Raw genomic sequence first — 18046 nt, forward strand, 5'->3', positions numbered from 1 at the left:
CTTCACGCTACTCGGCGCAGTGCTCAGCGCAGTGCGGGGAGCGTTTCCTGGCGTCTCCTGCTTCCCCGGGAATAGCTGGAGGCACGCTCAGAGCACCGAGCCTTGCCCTGCGCCTCATGCTCCGGATGGCAGGGTGTCAGGTGCCAACTTCAGCTTGGCTCAGTTGAAGGGGGGAGTCAAGGCAAAAGAGGCAATCAGCGGGGAGGGCGGTTTAGAGCGGCTGGAGCGTTTTTCAGCGTCCTCAGCGTCTCCCGCTCCGCTCCCGCTCTGCTTCCCTGGTAGCCGCTGGCTCTGGTTCATCCGAAAACCTGGACTGGATTCCTCCGCAGACTTTGACTCTAGCATTAGGCAGTGGCAGGTAAGTGTTAGTGCTGTCAATGCTGTTAATGCTTGTTGATGCAGGATTATTGCTGGATTATGCAGGGATATGGCATTGAAGAGGACGTGATTGTGCACTGTGCCCAAGGTAAGCCCAAGGTATAGGATTGTTTTCCAACCGGGTGGCTTGGAAGTAGGACCAGGAAGCAGATGGAGGGGAGGTAAGCGGGGCTCACGAGTGCACACCGGGTCACAGGCTAGGCGCAGCCGCTGCCGTTTGCTTGCTCTGGTTGAACCAGTCTGCCTTTCAAGGCTCACCTTAGCTCCCCCGTCGGTGCTGCCTCTGTTGCGGTGGCTGAAAGTGCGGCAACACGATGCAACACGATGTGCCATTATGGGGAGAAATCACCAAAGAAAACCTCACTCTTCCGGCAACCGCACTTGGCACCGGGCTGCCCGTGGCTGCTCGTGGCTTCCAGGAGTTGTGGAGACCCTTGCTGTTTGGAGGACAGCGGGCGCGGTGGGCTGGGGCGACAAGCCAGGAGCCGGCGGTCCAGTGTCTTTCGGCGTCTTCCTCCTTGCTCTACTGCCGACTGTGAGGCGGGGCGGAGGCAGAGTTCAGCGTGTGAAACCACGGACTGGAGTTCCCAATCAATACCACCAGCGACTCAACCACACACACACAACCACACCCAACCGCACACACACACAAATCACACCCAACCGCACACACACACACAAATCACACCTAACCACACACACACACCACCAGAACCACACACACACAAAACCAACCACAAACAACCAACCACACATCCACACACACAACCATAACCACACACCACCACACACACCCACAACCACACAAATACACACAACCACACACACCCACCCACCACACACATCCACCCACAACCACACACATCCACACCTGCACCCAACCACAAGCACACACAAACCACACCCAACCGCACACACAACCACACCCCCTACCACACACCCAACCACACACACACCCAAACCCGCACACAACCACACCAAGCATTGGGTCTCAGTTCCAATTTGAAGTGATGGTGGAGGGGAGGCGGCAATGTATATGGAGCAGTCTATTTAAAGGAAGGCAGCCTGACAGTAATCCTACACTAAGGAAATATCAGCAAGTGACCGGGGGAGGGGCGCAGAGAAACGTGGTCCATGTCCTAATGCACCCCCCTCCACAGGGAGGGGGGAGGGGACTCGTCAAAATTCCTGGGCCTGTGAAGTTGCTCTTATTTTCAAGGAAAGCACTAGATGAATCATTTATAGCCGTATACATGATTTAAAAAATGTTTGGTAAATACTTGGAGGGAGACAAACCTCTGATGAGTGAGTTGAGAAACTTCGCTTAAGTTATTCCTTGGCAGCGTGGTTGGGGGTGGTCTATACAAGCATCTGGTTTCTGATCTCATTATACGGTAGACGCCCAATCAGAGCCAGATTGGGAGGGGGCTGTCGTGGGGGTTTGAATGCAATTGGTGGTTGGCAGATTTTTGGGAAGGAGAACAAGAAGTTTCAAGGCGGCCCCGTGCTATGAAAATGAATAGCAAGCAGGCTGTCCCGGGACCAAAGAGAAGGGCCGCCTTGAAACTGGCTTTGTGGGAGGAGGAGTTGAGGCCTGTGAAACACAAAGGAAGAGCCAAGATTCTGCAAAGCGACGAAGGAAGAAAGAAAAGTCCCGGGTGAGAGATCGCCAACCGCGGCAGCACTCCCTTAAGCCGAACACGCTAATCAGAAAGGGGTGGAGGACTGCACGGAATAAAATAACGACTGAACCGGAGGCCACACACACGACTCGTTCATAATAACTCCCGGCCCTAGGATTCTGCAGTGCACACGGGACAAGATCCCACCCCCCTCATCCGTAAGTCTACACTGGGAACGATCACAGCCACCAACCATGGGATCTGCAATGCACTGTGGGCACGAACACAACTGTTGCGTGTCGGAGTAGCGCACCATTTCAGCTGGCCCGGCAAGACAAACGTTCTGCAGACTGCTGCACGGGTAAAGACAGCAGGAAGGCGTTGTGTGGGCACTGTGCCATCCCGAGGCCAGACGATGTGTCTCAAATGAAGGACTAACGACAGGAAACCGAGGATCTACAAGTAACTGAAGGAATTTAACTCCTAAGCGATTCGAGAACTTTTTAAAGAGAGCAACAAATTGAAAAAGACGGCTGATAATTGCCACCTAAAGAGACAGCAAACACCGATCCTACAGTTGCTGTTCCGCCGAGTGGCTGCGGGGGAAGAAAAGTACAGTTCACTAGAGTCGAGACGGACACCCCAAAGTACTGGGTAAGGCGGGGAGACTATAATTATGACCACAGGCAACGAGAAATGCAACAGATACGCTCTCCAAATGGCGAAGTAATAATGTCCCGGGGACTGATCGCGGCAGTGTGAAGTTATTCAAAACCTTTTAAAGTTTCTGATGTCGAAAGCTGTATATCGCAGGGACACAACAGAACTGTGCCCATTGGATTCGTACGATAAAAACCGATTTGTACTTGCAGGACTGAGTGGTGAGTTAACAGAAGCCTCGGGACCCTGATCTTGCATACACAGTTCCTGAGCCTGCACCGATCCCGAAGCCAGCCATGTCCTTACAGGGGTGCTGGCTGCTCTTGCCTGTTCTCTCCTTGCTCCTGTTGTTCGGCCAGGCCCAGCTACATGGCGAGAAGGGAATCTCGGTCCCGGACCATGGCTTCTGCCAGCCCATCTCCATCCCACTGTGCACGGACATTGCTTACAACCAGACAATAATGCCCAATCTCTTGGGACACACTAACCAGGAGGATGCAGGCCTTGAGGTGCATCAGTTCTACCCGTTGGTAAAGGTGCAGTGTTCGCCCGAACTGAAGTTCTTTCTGTGCTCAATGTATGCACCGGTGTGCACGGTCCTGGAGCAGGCCATCCCACCCTGCCGCTCAATCTGCGAAAGAGCCCGCCAGGGCTGCGAGGCGCTCATGAACAAATTCGGCTTTCAATGGCCCGAGCGCCTGCGCTGCGAGCTCTTTCCTCGGCATGGAGCGGAGCAGATCTGCGTGGGGCAAAACCACAGCGAGGACGGCGGAGGGGTCGGAAGCCCTGGTCTTCTCACCACCCCGCCGCCATACCACCGCGGAGAAAAGCCTAGCCCTCAGCCTCCGCGGTACGCCACGCCCGAGCGGCCCTTTCACTGCCCGCGGGTGCTCAAGGTGCCGCCGTACCTAAACTACCGCTTTCTGGGCGAGAAGGACTGCGCCGCTCCTTGCGAACCTGAACGGCCCGACGGCTCCCTCTTCTTCACTGCAGAAGAGACGCGGTTCGCCCGACTCTGGATCCTGGTGTGGTCTGTGCTCTGCTGCGCCTCCACCTTTTTTACCGTGGCCACTTACATGGTGGATATGCAACGCTTCCGCTATCCCGAGCGGCCCATAATCTTCCTGTCAGGATGCTACACCATGGTCTCCGTGGCCTACATCGCGGGCTACGTTCTGGGCGACCGAGTGGCTTGCAACGAACGCTTCACGGACGACGGCTACCGCACCGTTGTGCAGGGTACAAAGAAGGAGGGCTGCACCATCCTCTTCATGATGCTGTACTTCTTCAGCATGGCCTCGTCCATCTGGTGGGTCATCCTCTCGCTCACCTGGTTCCTCGCAGCCGGCATGAAGTGGGGTCACGAGGCAATCGAGGCGCACTCGCAGTACTTCCACCTGGCCGCCTGGGCCGTGCCCGCCGTCAAGACCATCACAGTGTTGGCGCTGGGCCAGCTGGACGGCGATCGGCTGAGCGGCGTCTGCGCCGTAGGCCTGAGCGGCCTGGACCCGCTGCGCGGCTTCGTGTTGGCGCCGCTCTTCGTCTACCTCTTCGTGGGCACGTCTTTCCTTCTGGCCGGCTTCGTGTCACTATTCCGCATCCGCACCATCATGAAGCACGACGGCTCCAAGACGGAGAAGCTGGAGCGTCTGATGGTGCGCATTGGCGTCTTCAGCGTGCTCTACACCGTGCCAGCCACCATCGTCATTGCTTGCTACTTCTACGAGCAGGCCTTTCGCGAACACTGGGAGCGCAGTTGGGTGAGCCAGCACTGTAAGAGCCTTGCCATCCCCTGCCCGCTGCAGTACACGCCGCGCCTTGGGCCAGACTTCACAGTGTACATGATAAAGTATCTAATGACTCTCATCGTGGGTATCACATCGGGCTTCTGGATCTGGTCGGGCAAGACCCTTCTCTCATGGCGGAAGTTTTACACACGACTATCAAACGGCCGGCCTGGGGAGACCACCGTCTGATCGAAGGCCCCTAGATGAGGGAACATGCCAAGCGCAAGGAAAAGATGGATGCCGCAACGTTATTTTCTCACGTTAAAAGTCAAAACGTGGGCGTTGACGCAATTTGTGACGACGCTTGCTGTGTCGCGTGATTGACAGTGAAATGTCCAGCCTTTTCCCATTTCCACCAATCGGTGGCTCCGCTTCGAACTTCCGTATTTTTTCCACTTACAGTCGGCCATTTTGTTGGCGAAGAAATTCGACATTTTCACAACACAATATACCACCAAAGTATTCTCCCACCTCGGAGGGCTTAGGGTTTTAAGTGAATGTGACACGGTGGTGTAATTAAACTTGTACATAGCATTTGTAAATGTAATTATATATTTCTATTTAAAACAAAAACAAGTAAGGACGTAAAGAAGTGGGAATTTGCGTGACCAATGCAATCACTTTGTGGGTTCCATTTGCCAAATTTTGGCTTATGAGCCCCAACATGGTACCTTGTTAGACTGATGGGCAAAGTTACAGAGCGTTTAATTGAGAACTAGCTTATAAGTCGCAATGTGTTATTCTACGTGTTTTGGGGGCGTGAGAGCCATAAGCAACAATTCCCTTCATTTTCACTCCTTGTTTTTTAGTCATTTGCTTTGAAGGAACCAGTGGGGTGAGCGTTACATCATACCAGGAAACTTAGTTCAAAATATTATGTACTTATTTTTGTAAAGGGTGGCTTGTGATTATCTTTTCATTACTATTATTCTAGAAATTCTGTCACATGCAACTCCATTTTTTAATATATATTTTTTTAATGCATGATTTTAAAGCAACAGCAATCCAGATGAAGATATGGTGTACACAACCCCTTTCTCAGTATCATTGTTTAATAATTTCCACTTGGCAGAAATGGAATATATTTGTTACATTATTTTTCATGTGGCTAAAAAGGCAATGTGGCATACTTGCTCCCAATTTCAGTCGCACGTTTTAATGTAGAACAAAATGGCAAAAATACCGTTCCATTCCCTTTATTGATGGTATAAAATCACTTTCCATTTTAGTGCCGTGCAAAATCCAGCAATAAATGTGCACCTTTTCTGTTCTGCCAAACTCTTCAGACTTTTTTTTGCATAAAAATGTTTGGGTCTCACAGTATTGAATTTCTTTTTACAGAATTGCTTTGAATTTTTAAATCTACCTAATGAGTGTAAATGTTAAACTATGAGAGTTTGAGCTGCAGGAAGTCCTGTTCATTTTAGAAACCTCAAACCGTGAAGGAGGGTGGACTGCAAGAGGGACCTGGTTTACACATGGCAGGTATATTTTAGAAAACTTCCCTGGGCTGGTTTTGTTGATAATAGACGTTCCTCATCCTTAACGAGGTTTTGTATGTTGCCTTATGAACAACCAGATTATGCCAATCTTCAACGAGCAATAGAATGTTTTTATATTGCTTTTATCCAAAATAAAATAAAAAAATGTAAAAGAAAAAGGCAGTTCGTTATTTTTGGGTACTTTTATGTGCAGCAATATTTTCTTCATATTTTTAATTTTTTTGAACGAAATATTACTTTGTCACAGTATTGTGTACTGGACTCTTGCAGCCAGACTTTGTTTTTCAGGTGTAGCTAATTTTAGATATTTAATTGGGAACTGATCCCTAGCCTAGCATCACATTTAAGTCCATGATGGGATTATTTACATTGGAGTGTGATCCACTAGAATGCACTGCCCTTTTGGTTTTCTTAGATGGCCATAGCTTACAATTGAACATTTTACAATGGAACATAAGAGGAGAGTCGTTTGACACCAGAGTTCCTGTCACCAGACTTTGTATTATGTCCCCATTTCCATTTTTAACGCACACCACATGACCACATGGAATCACACTTCCCATATGGAATATTCTAGAACATCTATACAACCAGGTTTCCGGGCAATATGCAAAAGCAGGCTTTTGATATAGTAGTGTTGATTTAGCAAATCAATCTTGTTTCGGAGGCCTTAGTTTGTTTTGTTTTTTCTTCTCTGTACCCCAATAATCAATATATTGTTTTGACCAGGTGATTCTTTAGACATTAGCAGTTTATTTGTACTGCACAGGTATTAATTGATGTTAAATCATTTATTTTATTTCTAAATTTCTTTTAAGTGTAAACATCTCAGATCTTAAACTATTATATGGTTTAGCTAAGGTTAAACAAATAAAGATATAGGGATCGATTAGGATGTAGGGCGGATCGCCACCGCCCGCATGGCGGTGGCGATCTGCAATACATCCTTCCCTGCCCGCCACCCATTTCCCCCCCCCCCCCCCCGCCATATTAGTATGGCGGGGGTACCCCGGTGGACCTCTGCCGGTCACACATGTGACCGGGTGGAAAAGGGGCTATATATGGTGGCGGTGCCTGTCACCTTGTGCATGACAATGTACACAGTGCATTCCCGGCATTGTGGCGGGCAGTGCTGTGACCACCGCCCGCCACAATGCTGGGAATAGAGGATGCCACCTAATTGGCAGTGGCATCCTAATTGCAGGTGCGGGACCGCCGCACCACTGGCGGATGGTCCCTGCACCGCTAGGGTGGCAGGCGGACTTCCTAATCGGTCCCATAGTCACAGTTCCGTGATTCTGTCTCTTAGCCCAAGTTTGGCAACAGAATGCATACAAAACACAATTGTTACCCAGAATATTAGCAGTCCACACATCAATGCACCAGCTATAACTACGAGGTGATCAACATTTAGAATCGTTGGTGTTTTGTAACTTGTGACCTAGCTGAAAAGCACTGCACTTATAACTTGACTCTTATGTTCAGAAGATTTTTAGTAAATTGGAAAAAGTGCAAGTAATGGGATACGTACAGTTTGTTTAGCCATTTTTATTAATGCTTAGTTTCTAAGAGATGGCCGATATGCATCTTTAATGAGCGGTATGCTTGCATACTTTCTTAAAGTAAAACAAGGCTGTGTGGGAAGTTCCCTGAATCCATTTGCAAACAAGTGACACATTCATGGGCACACCACCTCAAAATAAGTCAATATTTTGAGTTGTCTTCAATGCAATCCAAAGTTTATTCACAGTTAACGCAAGGCCATCCCCCACAATTGTTTCAGAACCAATAAAAGCTTGTTATTTTTGTCATATCAATTTGTTACATCCAATAATGCCTTAGAATCTCTTAAGCATTTTCATTGCTCTTTAGATGCAAGTAAACTCTTGTAGCATGCTGCCTGCCGCATATTATTGCGAATAAATATAACTTATTTAGAAAAGATCTGAAAATCAAAATAACGTGGGCTTATTTCACAATGACAACTCCCATCTATTGAAGAGATATACATGTGTTCATGTATAATATTTAGACATTATTGATGACAAGTAAATTTACGGTGTTAGAAAATCTAATTGTGGGAATTTGTTATCCTTACCTTTTGGTTGGATCCACATTTAAAGGAAAAATGTTACTTTCTTTTTTGTTGTAGAAGAAATTCTGTTGTGGATTTACAAATTATTGGATCAGCTCGATCAGTGCCTGTTAATAGGAATTAAAAATAGCATTATCATGACTCTAAACACTTAAAACTTTGAGTCTATGGTTATTGTAAATATCGGTTGCTGGTATATATATATATATATATATATATATATATATATTCTTAATGTGTGTGTTTGTTGGTGTATATACACACACACACATACAGATGTTTATTGACAATATTGAGAGCGGGAAAGGGCCATGGCTCACGAGGTGAGGCCGCCAGTTGCATAAGTGTATAGGTTGTAAAATTATATATATTCAACCAAAACCAGAATGCCAGGGGTTAAATTTGCTCAGTAAATGAAATCACATTGAAGAGGCCTTGTGACCATTAAGAGAATTGCTTCAGCAATCGGAGACAGTAAACGCTGTTTTTCTCTTGCCAATTTTGCTCTTCTGCCCTAATGAAGTTATACCACAGCATAAACCATATAAGCAGATACCCAGCATTATGCCATGTAATCATATTTTTTGAGAGGGCGAAGGGTATAGGTCTGTAAAGGGCTTTCATGTTGTTCTAATTTTACTATTGGCCCCAATATTCTCCCCGATTAGTTAAAAAACGTGAAATTGCGCTACTTGTTTATACTTTTGTACCCCATGTAATTATCGGCAAATATATGAGCAGATTAGGATATCAATAGCTGCGCTTGCAGTTGGGAATAAACAGGAAAGCTGTCAATTCTCGTTTAGTAGTATGTTTATGTAATAAACCGTTAAGGAACTAACACACGGACCATGTTTAAAAGAAGTGCCTCAGTTTGTGCACTTCCTTAGGTTTCAGGATTTCTAAACGCTGTTTCTGCCCCTCTAGGGCTCAGTGGCTGGTATGGCTGCTTATATTTTATTGGTAAATGGTTATGGTCTGCTGGGCCCTGTGCATCCCCTGCCTACTCTCTTGTTATTTCCCCAAAGTCTTGAGTGCTTGTAAAACTTGTAATTCACAGAGGTAGAGTGCCTGTTGGGCTGCATGTGGGATTGTCCCCCCCCCCCCCTTACATTTGAAGGGTCACATTTACAAGCCCTGCAGATTCATGCCAAAGTAAACGGGGGTAGGGGAGACTGCAGAAAACTAACAAAAGAGGCTTTAGGGCTGTGAGAGCAGACTTGTGATTTTAACCTCGAGTCTGTTGTATGTGAAAGGAGGTGGCACTGCCTCACAGCTGCCCCCCCCCCCCCCCCCTGAAGCTTAGTTTTTTAGGTGTCACCTAGCGTTGCTGCGCACATGCGCAGCTCGCTCAGCGAGATTTATTGCAGATAAGTAGTTTAAGAAAAGGGCTTGAAGCCCCACCTTTCATTCCCATTGGCCGGCGTCACCGTTTATGGTAAACGGTGGCCTGACACTGGAAATTAGGGTTTTTGGTGGGCGCCCTTTGTCCTGCGAGCCGGACTGCGAGCTTTCCGTCTGATGCAAATTTCTGAACTTTATGGGGCCATGTATTTAGAAACACATGGCCCCTTAAAGACAAGAGATCCCCATGCTAGCAGCGCGGTCCTCCTTTCACTTTTGGGACCACGCTTGTTTAACTGTTTGCTTTTGTGATGTCCGACATCGGCGCTTCAGAGAGCTCCATAAACTGTCCTCTTTGTGTCGAAGTTAATCACCGAGGCCGGCACAGAAGAGCTTCTTGCGGCCCGCAAGGGTTTGTGTCCCACCTTTCAGAGGCAGACAAATGTTTGCATAGGTCAAGGGAGTGGGGGCCAACTCGGCCCTCGCTAAACATTTAAATAATGTCAGACGCCAATCTCTCTTGTTCTGGAGGATTGTTCGTCCCTTCTTTGTTTTCCCATTATTCTATTTTTTAAAGAGCCTATTTTAGCTGCCCCCTTTTTGAGGAGGAGGGCGGGGTGAATAAAGAAACTTTTCATTTAGTTTCCTAAAAGCATTGCGGGGTTAGAATCGTGTTGAGAGCAAACGTCGACATGTTTTGGTTTTCCCAAAGGTGGTTTGGTGGCAGAAGGGTGGGGGCGCACATAGAACGGGGGCATCGTACTTGTTCAATATCGCATTAGATTTCAATTTGGGGTTGGTGTCTGTGCGCGTAAAGGCATCTGGAGAGAGGGCGGGCGGGAGTGAGTCAGGGATCCAAGCAGTAAGACGTCTCTGCAGAGAGACAAATATGTGCCCGGAGAGGTAGGTAGGTGTCTGTGGGAAACAGCCTTTACCACGAAGCATTTTCTACGCGTTACGTTTACAACGGTACACTTACCTCGTAAACGTCTAAACAACGCGTATTGCTTCAACGACCGTCTTTACCACGCAAGCAACGTCATCACGGAACAACGTCTTCCTCATCAGAAAAAAATGCGTCAGTCCTTTTTTAGTGTCGGCGAAGACCTAAGAAAAAGGCAAAAAAAAAAAAAAGAAGAAAGGGGACTTGGGGGGGGGGGTATCCCCCCCCCAAAAAAGAAAAAGCGGGGTAGAGGTAAAGGCAATGCATAGAAAAAACATTCCGTTGTAATGCATGCGTGGTAAAGGCATGCGTTGCAACGGAATGCGTAGTAACGACATATATTTGGTGTCTGTGCACACACACAGGAGTCAGCACACACCCAGGAAAGATGCTTGTGCGGGGAAGTGTCTAGAAAAAGAGGTCTGTGGTGAGATTCAGTATGTACACAACAAGAGATCTGTGCATGTGCAAGTGCTGTAAATTGCTGCTGTGAGTATAGTCTGTGCTTCCAGCAGTATAAGTTCGATGAAAAGTGAAGGTGCAGGGCTCTGTGCTCCTGCAGAGGTATCGGCCTCGGTGGTCTGTGCTGGGGGCTTAGTCTGGGCAGTCCTGGGAGCTGCAGCTGTGCTGAGGCCAGTGTTGGGACTGTGAGAAGTGTCTGTGTGGAATCAGTGCGTACTGTGGCTGTCGGCTCTCTGCAATGGTTGTGCTAATACACGCATCGTGAGTAGGAGCTGAGAGCACCCTAGGGCTGTGAGGCACGGGTATGGGGACCACGTGTCCTGTGAGCAGTGCCCAACTGAAAGTAGTAGCCATGGAGGTGCTGTCAGGCACAGGTATGAGGACCACGTTTCCTGTGCGTAGTACCTGTGTGTAAGTAGTAGAATTTGTGGTGCTGTAAGGTGCAGCTGCGAGTTCTGCAGGTGGAGACCTTCACCCCTGTTTAAATATTATAAATAAGCCCAACCTTCCAACGCCATGTCGGCACAGATGCGTGCTATGCTTGACCAGCTGATGGGCACCTCTCTTTATGGTAAGGGGCAGTAACCGCCATTTTGTGTTTTGCCACCTTCACAGTGTGTCCCTTCATTCCACCTGTAGTTTGCCAGCAACACTCCTCTTGAATTCAACACCAACAATCTCTAGTCTCTAAACCCTTGGAGAGACGCAGGGTGTTGGAGGCCAGGTATCAGCCGCCGCCGGGCTCCAGGGGTGGGTGTACGGCCAGCAGCTCCTTGGCCCCGCTCACCCCTCACAATAAAATGAAGCGGAAGGAGTTGAATGCGCTCATCGGCCTGGCCGCTGACGGACGGAGGAAGAAAACCAAGGGCTCTGGACACCGGGTGCTGCGTACTGAACCGCCTGCTTCCGACTCTGAATCAAGCTCACAGGAGGACGACGAGTTCGCTGGGCTGGCATGGGGTCACTCTTTTGCAAGTAAGTCATTCACGCAGTGCAACTATTCCCTTTTCTTGGCCAGTGGGCTATATTATCATTTTACACTAAGACTGTTCTTGCACGTTTGTTGCGCTCTTCTTTACCGTAATATTTTGCTTTCTAATTCCTACGTGTTTCATTGTGGCCAGTTTTGCACTTGTATGTGAGCGGTCTTGTATTATAAATACTGGTGATTTCATTTCCTAGACTGACACAGTCTGATTGGTTTTGGGATCTGTAGCCTCTGAAAAGCATTATACGAACACACCTGATGGGGTTTTTTTTTCTTGAACCGGATGTTTGTGGTCTCTTGCTAACGCACAAGATGGAAGTAGTTTTTCAATGGCACCATTACTACTTGGTTCAGTTTGTTTATGATCATTCGATTTTCTGTAGCCCCGGATTTGTTTCTTAAGGAAGCGACCCTGCGTTTTGAGTTTCCAGACACTGTTAAGGCTCACGTCACAACTGGCCCTTTTGGTGTTAGACCAATTTTCAGTTTCTCAGAATAATGCGGGGACTGTTTCTCGTTCACAAACACAACGAGAGAACACAATTGATTATAAAAGCATCTGCCTAAGAAATCTGTATGCGTAGTTAATCACACGGTATGCATGCTCTAATTCTTTAGATAAGCAGCAGTCCGCAACTTGCACCATGTCTCTTGATATTTCTAAACGTCTCCCAAGAGTCTAACACTTGTGCTTGCAATCAATCCCCTTAGCACAAAGAGCAGAGTGAGCATTCCTTAATGGTTAAGTCAGAGTATCGAAGGATGTCAGTAGCCAAAGGGAGTCTTCGTTTTCTTCATGCCTTTAGTATCGAAAGTTAGCTTTCAGGTGCTATAGTTTTGACATAACTATTTTTGTACCTGTATTATATGTCTATCGTTTTTTGTCTCTAGGGTTTCCGTTAACATTTTATTTTCAAGTAGGTGACGCTTCTTTACAGGATCCTTCTCTGTACTGTTAAGCGACGGCCATACTAAAATAAATTAGTCCAATATCTGTTTTGAAATGTCAGTTTTTCTCATGTTAACTTCTGACATGCCAAATCTTATGGTATAGCCTACAGCGAAAATCACTTGGCTCAAGGGTGCGAAATATAATGGTCGTGTGGGTTTTATTTAATAGTTCCCACTGCTTTCACAATTGCTTGTTCAATAAATACTAATATTGGGATAATTAATTGTGAGCACGTGTTGACAGGCTCACAATATCTTTAAGGTGATTTTTTAATTTTATTTTTTTATGCTTCTATGAAGAAATGCTGTGAGTTGGCAGGCGAGTCGAGACTTTGAGCAATTGGCATTGTTAAATTAAATCATATTAAATTACAATGCATTTTATTTATGTTTTACAAAAGAAAAACAAAACCAAAAAACAATGTAATTTACAATGTCAATAGCTCCAAAATAATTTCAGTGCGAGACCTATTGCATTGTAAATGCTTGTTTATGTAAGGCAGTGCTTTTAGATCAATCTAGAAGTGGGCTTGGCGAGATGAATGTCCTGCTGAGGGTTGGTGTGTTTTAAAAAAAAAAAAATACTAACCCACAATCCCCTTACATTTGAAGGGTCACATTTACAAGTCCTGCAGATTCATGCCAAAGTAAACAGGGGGTAGGGTAGACTGCAGAAAACTAACAAAAGAGGCTTTATGGCTATGAGGGCAGACTTGTGATTTTAACTTCTTGAGTCTGTTGTATGTGAAAGGAGGCGGCACTGCCTCACAGCTGCCTCCACCCCCCCCCCGCCCACTGAAGCTTAGTTTTTTAGGTCTCGCCTGGTGATAGCAGTGCATGCGGTGCTCTCGCCATGGCGAGTGCCTTTTGCAATCGATTCTCGGAAAGCTTTGCATGCACCCGTAGGGATGGACAAAGATGGCTGCTCTCGCCATTTGTCCAAACCTAACAGCATGTGCGTGCACGTACGGACAGTGGACAGTCCGACGCCATCTTGTGCTATGCTTTCCATTGTCATGGCAACTAAACTGGGTTGCCTGGCGAAAGCAGCGTATGCGCAAATATTGCCAAATTGCTTTATATTGTCACGGAGGGACAAAAAAATGCACGCCCATGTAGACAGCCCGCATGGCGGCGTGCTTTCGCATTCCCTCCCTCATTGAAAGTATCCACTGTATTTAATCTCCACGTGGCTGGCAGTGCGGCATACTTTCACTTTCACCAGTCAGGGGTGGAGACTGCCTTCCATGGCGCGAGCGGGCAGTAGCTGAATTCGGAAATGGGCCCCTGCTGTTGATCAGCTCTACTGCCGGTGCGGTAATGCATCCTACGGTCTGCAGTGATGTGGGCGACCAAACCAGCCAGGCCCACCACAGCCCGGGCTGGACTGGAGGAGTCACTCAGAACACCCAGACTGACTGTGGCGGCCGGAGTGGTTCGTTTGCAGGCCGGAGCACCGGGACAGGCCTGACTGTGAATTTGCGCTGCCGGCTGGGCAGGCCAGAGCCAGCCTGATGGTGTCCTTCGGCCCGGGCCGGTCAACACAGAGAGAGGGGCGCAGGCAGCTGACGTCGTGTGAACTCACTAAATGCAGCTGCTCTCGAGCTGTCTGAAGCTAAATTCATTTCAAGTAAGAGTGTGCCTAGCTCTGGAGTTAGTGAGGGACATGGAATACGTAGTTATTGGTAATAAACTTGCAAAACTGTACTCAACTTGCCTTCCAACCTTCTAAAAAGTTCCATGCACACAGGAGTCACAACTATACTTGCAGCCACATACAGACTTGCACATAGCGCGGCCAGTCAGTGACACGCACACACAACATTCACGGCACAACAACATTTTTCTCAGGCTGGCGGGCTGATGTAACATAATTTCACTATGCTGGCCTAAACGTTCACTTGACACTGTTCTACTAATTCCACTACAAATGATCTATCATGGACCTTAAGCACAGCACCACCGTTGAATAGTTTTCTCTTGAAACTGGTGAATGCACATATTCTTAAAGGAAACTCTCAAATTTCGTTCTCCATGTTAATCATAACCATTTTAAAATACTTTACATGGTTCAGTTTAGCAGTGGGGATGGATCAGATGTTGCTTTCATGACAGTGGCACAGGGATTCGAGTTTTTTTGGGTGGAGACTCTCATAGATTACCATGCATTGTTATTGATTAACTGTTTGGACTTAAACCATTTGTTTTAACTGTAATGTGTACTAGACCTAACATACAACTTTATTAAACTATACTCATGGTCGCAAAACATGTATTTTATTGGTTATTACTATTCGAAATGTACCTGCCCTTTGACCCTCTTAGCAAAAAGTAGGTCAGTGATCTTGTGTACGCACTTTAGAAGCATTGGGCACATTTGAGGCAGTTTTCGTACCACAACATGGGCTAATTTGCGAAAACTATCTTACTACATGGGCATAACTGTTGATTTCTATTCAGTTCTTGGTTCTCTGACATGCATCACTAAAAGTGTCACACATAAGACATTTATATGTCACACGTAAGAAGACTGAATATATGGCTATGACACACATAAGCAGTCTCAAACTTTGACAGCTATGTATTAGGTCACTGCACTTATGCCATTTAGTTTACACAAGAGGCATGTTATTCTTCCAAAATGCCTGGGGTAAACTTTTTTCATAGTACTGGTTGGCTCAGTGGTGAACAGTGGCAACTGTATTATAGTGCTATGAGGTCCCAGCCTGCTACCAAAAGCACTGTGATATGCTATAAACTTTGCTTTTTAGGCTAGTGTACACTCATGAATGATCAGATCAATGAGATCATCTTCTGAGCAGCTGTGCTTCCATTTCTGGTGCTTTGGAGAAGTTTTAAGGTCTTCTAAGAGTTTCTCATTGCTCAAATGGCTGTCATTTCTGATATTTATATGTTTCCCTAGTCTTCATTGCTTGATTTTGCTCTCAAGAAAGTGTCACTCATAGTCATTGAAATGTCACTCATAATTACACAGAAATTATGAAAATGTCACACATAGCAATCTGAAACCTTGGCAGCTATGACCTCAACGCCTCAAGCTGCAAGATTGCACGGTAGCCGCGTGTCAGTCTGCAGAGTGTATACGCTGGTGAGTGCGAGATTAAGTTAAAGCCATTAGCTTTGCTATACAATACCATTAGCAAAGCAAATGGCTTTAACTTAATCAAAGGCGAGACCTATTGCATTTTCAATGCTTGTTTATGTAAGGGACTGCTTTTAGATCAATCTAGAAGTGGGCTTGGCGAGATAAAAGTCCTGCTGAGAGGTGGTGTGTTAAAAAAAAAAAAATACTAGCCCTGGGGGAACGGTATTTAGTGCAATTCAAATGAAATCAGATGTTGTCCCTAGCCTTCAATACCGACTACTGCATTCAGCACTCCTACGGGTCTGGTTGACGTGCTCGTTGCTTTGCTTTTCAAACAATTCACTGCTAATAAATATTGTACGTGCATGCCAACATTTGGAAACAAAGAAGAGGAGGATGTTGGGAGGGCTGTGGTATTTCCCCATTGATGTGCATTGTTGGTTCGGCTGTTGTAAACCGGGAAAAACATGAAGCAATTTTACTGAATAAATCGTGAGTGCTGGGTTTGAGTTATATATGTTTTAATGTTACCACCACTCCACAATCATCTTCTGAAAGATGCACGCATCCTCCGATGTCGGAGGGCAGTGTAGAAAATTAGTTGCGCACCATTTGCACGATAATCAGTTAAAAACTTGATCGTCTGTGTTTTGAAATGCCCTGCTGCAGCTTACCATGCATCATCTAATTGCAGAATGTTTTACTGGATGGCCTTTCGCTCTGGTGAATACATTAGAATTAATTCAAATCAAGGCGTCCAGTCTGTTCTGGACACATGATAAGTTCAGTTATTCACACATAGCCCAAGGAAGGTATGCACTGTGTCACTCATGTCTGGAAATCAGATTTTCACACACTGACCGTGCCCGGTTTATTACTCTATTTAACAATCCAGGTAAAGTAAAAGCCTGTTGTCTCTCACAATTGTTTATTTTTTAAATTCTCAGTACTCGTAGTCATTCATCTGTTTATAAGCACTCCTTAATTTGGCAGAGAGAGTGGAGGGAGGCACATAGATGAAGGATTTCCCCATGATCACAACATTTAGTCAAATGAGGAATCTAGATTAGAGTCATTGTTACCTCTGTAGTTAATAATTTGGCCCCTCAACCACATCACGACCCCCCAAGCCCAACTTCCCAAGTTCAAGAGGAAATGAAAAGCGATAGTGTCACTTTCTATAGTTGTCCCACAATCTGTCGGGAAGATTACTTGCAGGACTGCTTTTGGAATTGCTGAGACTGCATTTACCCCAAATTTGGCAGGGGTTGGCTTTGTACAAAATGATTTGACTCAAGTGTAAGTGAAAATATTAAATGATTTAAAGGCTCATCATTTGTAAACATGGGTTTGAAAGAGAGAAAATCCCACAATGCTCCCTCATTCTGTTTTTGAAGGTTTATACTGCTAGATGAGAATGTTTCAGTATACAACTGAATATATTTACTGAGAGTTCAGACCCTATTACCACTACCCCAACACCGGTTTTAAGGATAGTTTGTCAATGCTCTGTATAGCATCACATTTCCATTTTAACTTCTAGGATCTAGGCTACTAGTATGTAGGCATCTTTTAAGAAACGGCTAGATATTTTGATTTTTGTATCTGGTAGAAGGGCACTTTCAAAGTGAGCCTGTTTAGATTTTGTATGTGTACAGCTGTATCGCCACTCTCTCGGAATCTTATGGAAGAGTTGATGTTCTTACAATCCTTTATCACGATACACATTCTGGATCTAAACTGATCATTCATCGCCCTGAAAGCTAATGTGCAAAACTCTATATTGGCATTTCCACACCTGGTACTGTAAATAAGGTTGCATCATATTCTTACCACCTTCTAATAAACGTATGGCATCTGATTGAACGTCATTGGCTACTTCAAGATCTACGCGTGCTTTGAATTTTTTTTGTGTGTTCCAGGTGTAGGATTTGTGTGGTGCGAGTTTGGATTCCATCCACTGTACAGCTAGAGGACATTTGCTGACTTATAAAATTGAACAGCAAAACAGAGACCACTTTTCTAATGCCACTAAATACACATCTGGCAACATTAGTATCTTTATACATTTATGTTACTTGAGACAACTTTTAAAAAAGCATGAATGTTCCATCCCAGAAGGCAGTATACGGGCCCAACCTTATTTATATTGACAACTTACACTCAAGATTTCTGAATTTTGGTTAAAAATATTCGCACCGTCGACTG

The 18046-nt window shown here is 45.9% G+C and overlaps 1 protein-coding gene across 1 annotated transcript; it reads left to right on the forward strand.

The window, feature by feature from the left end:
• The first annotated feature begins 1950 nt into the window (after positions 1–1950).
• Positions 1951–5725, forward strand: LOC146871089 (frizzled-2). The gene has a single exon (XM_085650265.1). The coding sequence runs from the start codon at positions 2957–2959 to the stop codon at positions 4634–4636; it is 1680 nt and encodes a 559-aa protein (XP_085506391.1). The 5' UTR covers positions 1951–2956; the 3' UTR covers positions 4637–5725.
• The last annotated feature ends 12321 nt before the right edge of the window (positions 5726–18046 follow it).

Source organism: Triturus cristatus, chromosome 1_1 (assembly GCF_964204655.1).
Source record: "Triturus cristatus chromosome 1_1, aTriCri1.1, whole genome shotgun sequence".
Taxonomy (NCBI): Eukaryota; Metazoa; Chordata; class Amphibia; order Caudata; family Salamandridae; genus Triturus; species Triturus cristatus.

Coding starts and splice junctions, on each gene's coding strand:
- LOC146871089 (XM_085650265.1), top strand. CDS start 2,957: ATGTCCTTACAGGGGTGCTGGCTGCTCTTGCCTGTTCTCTCCTTGCTC.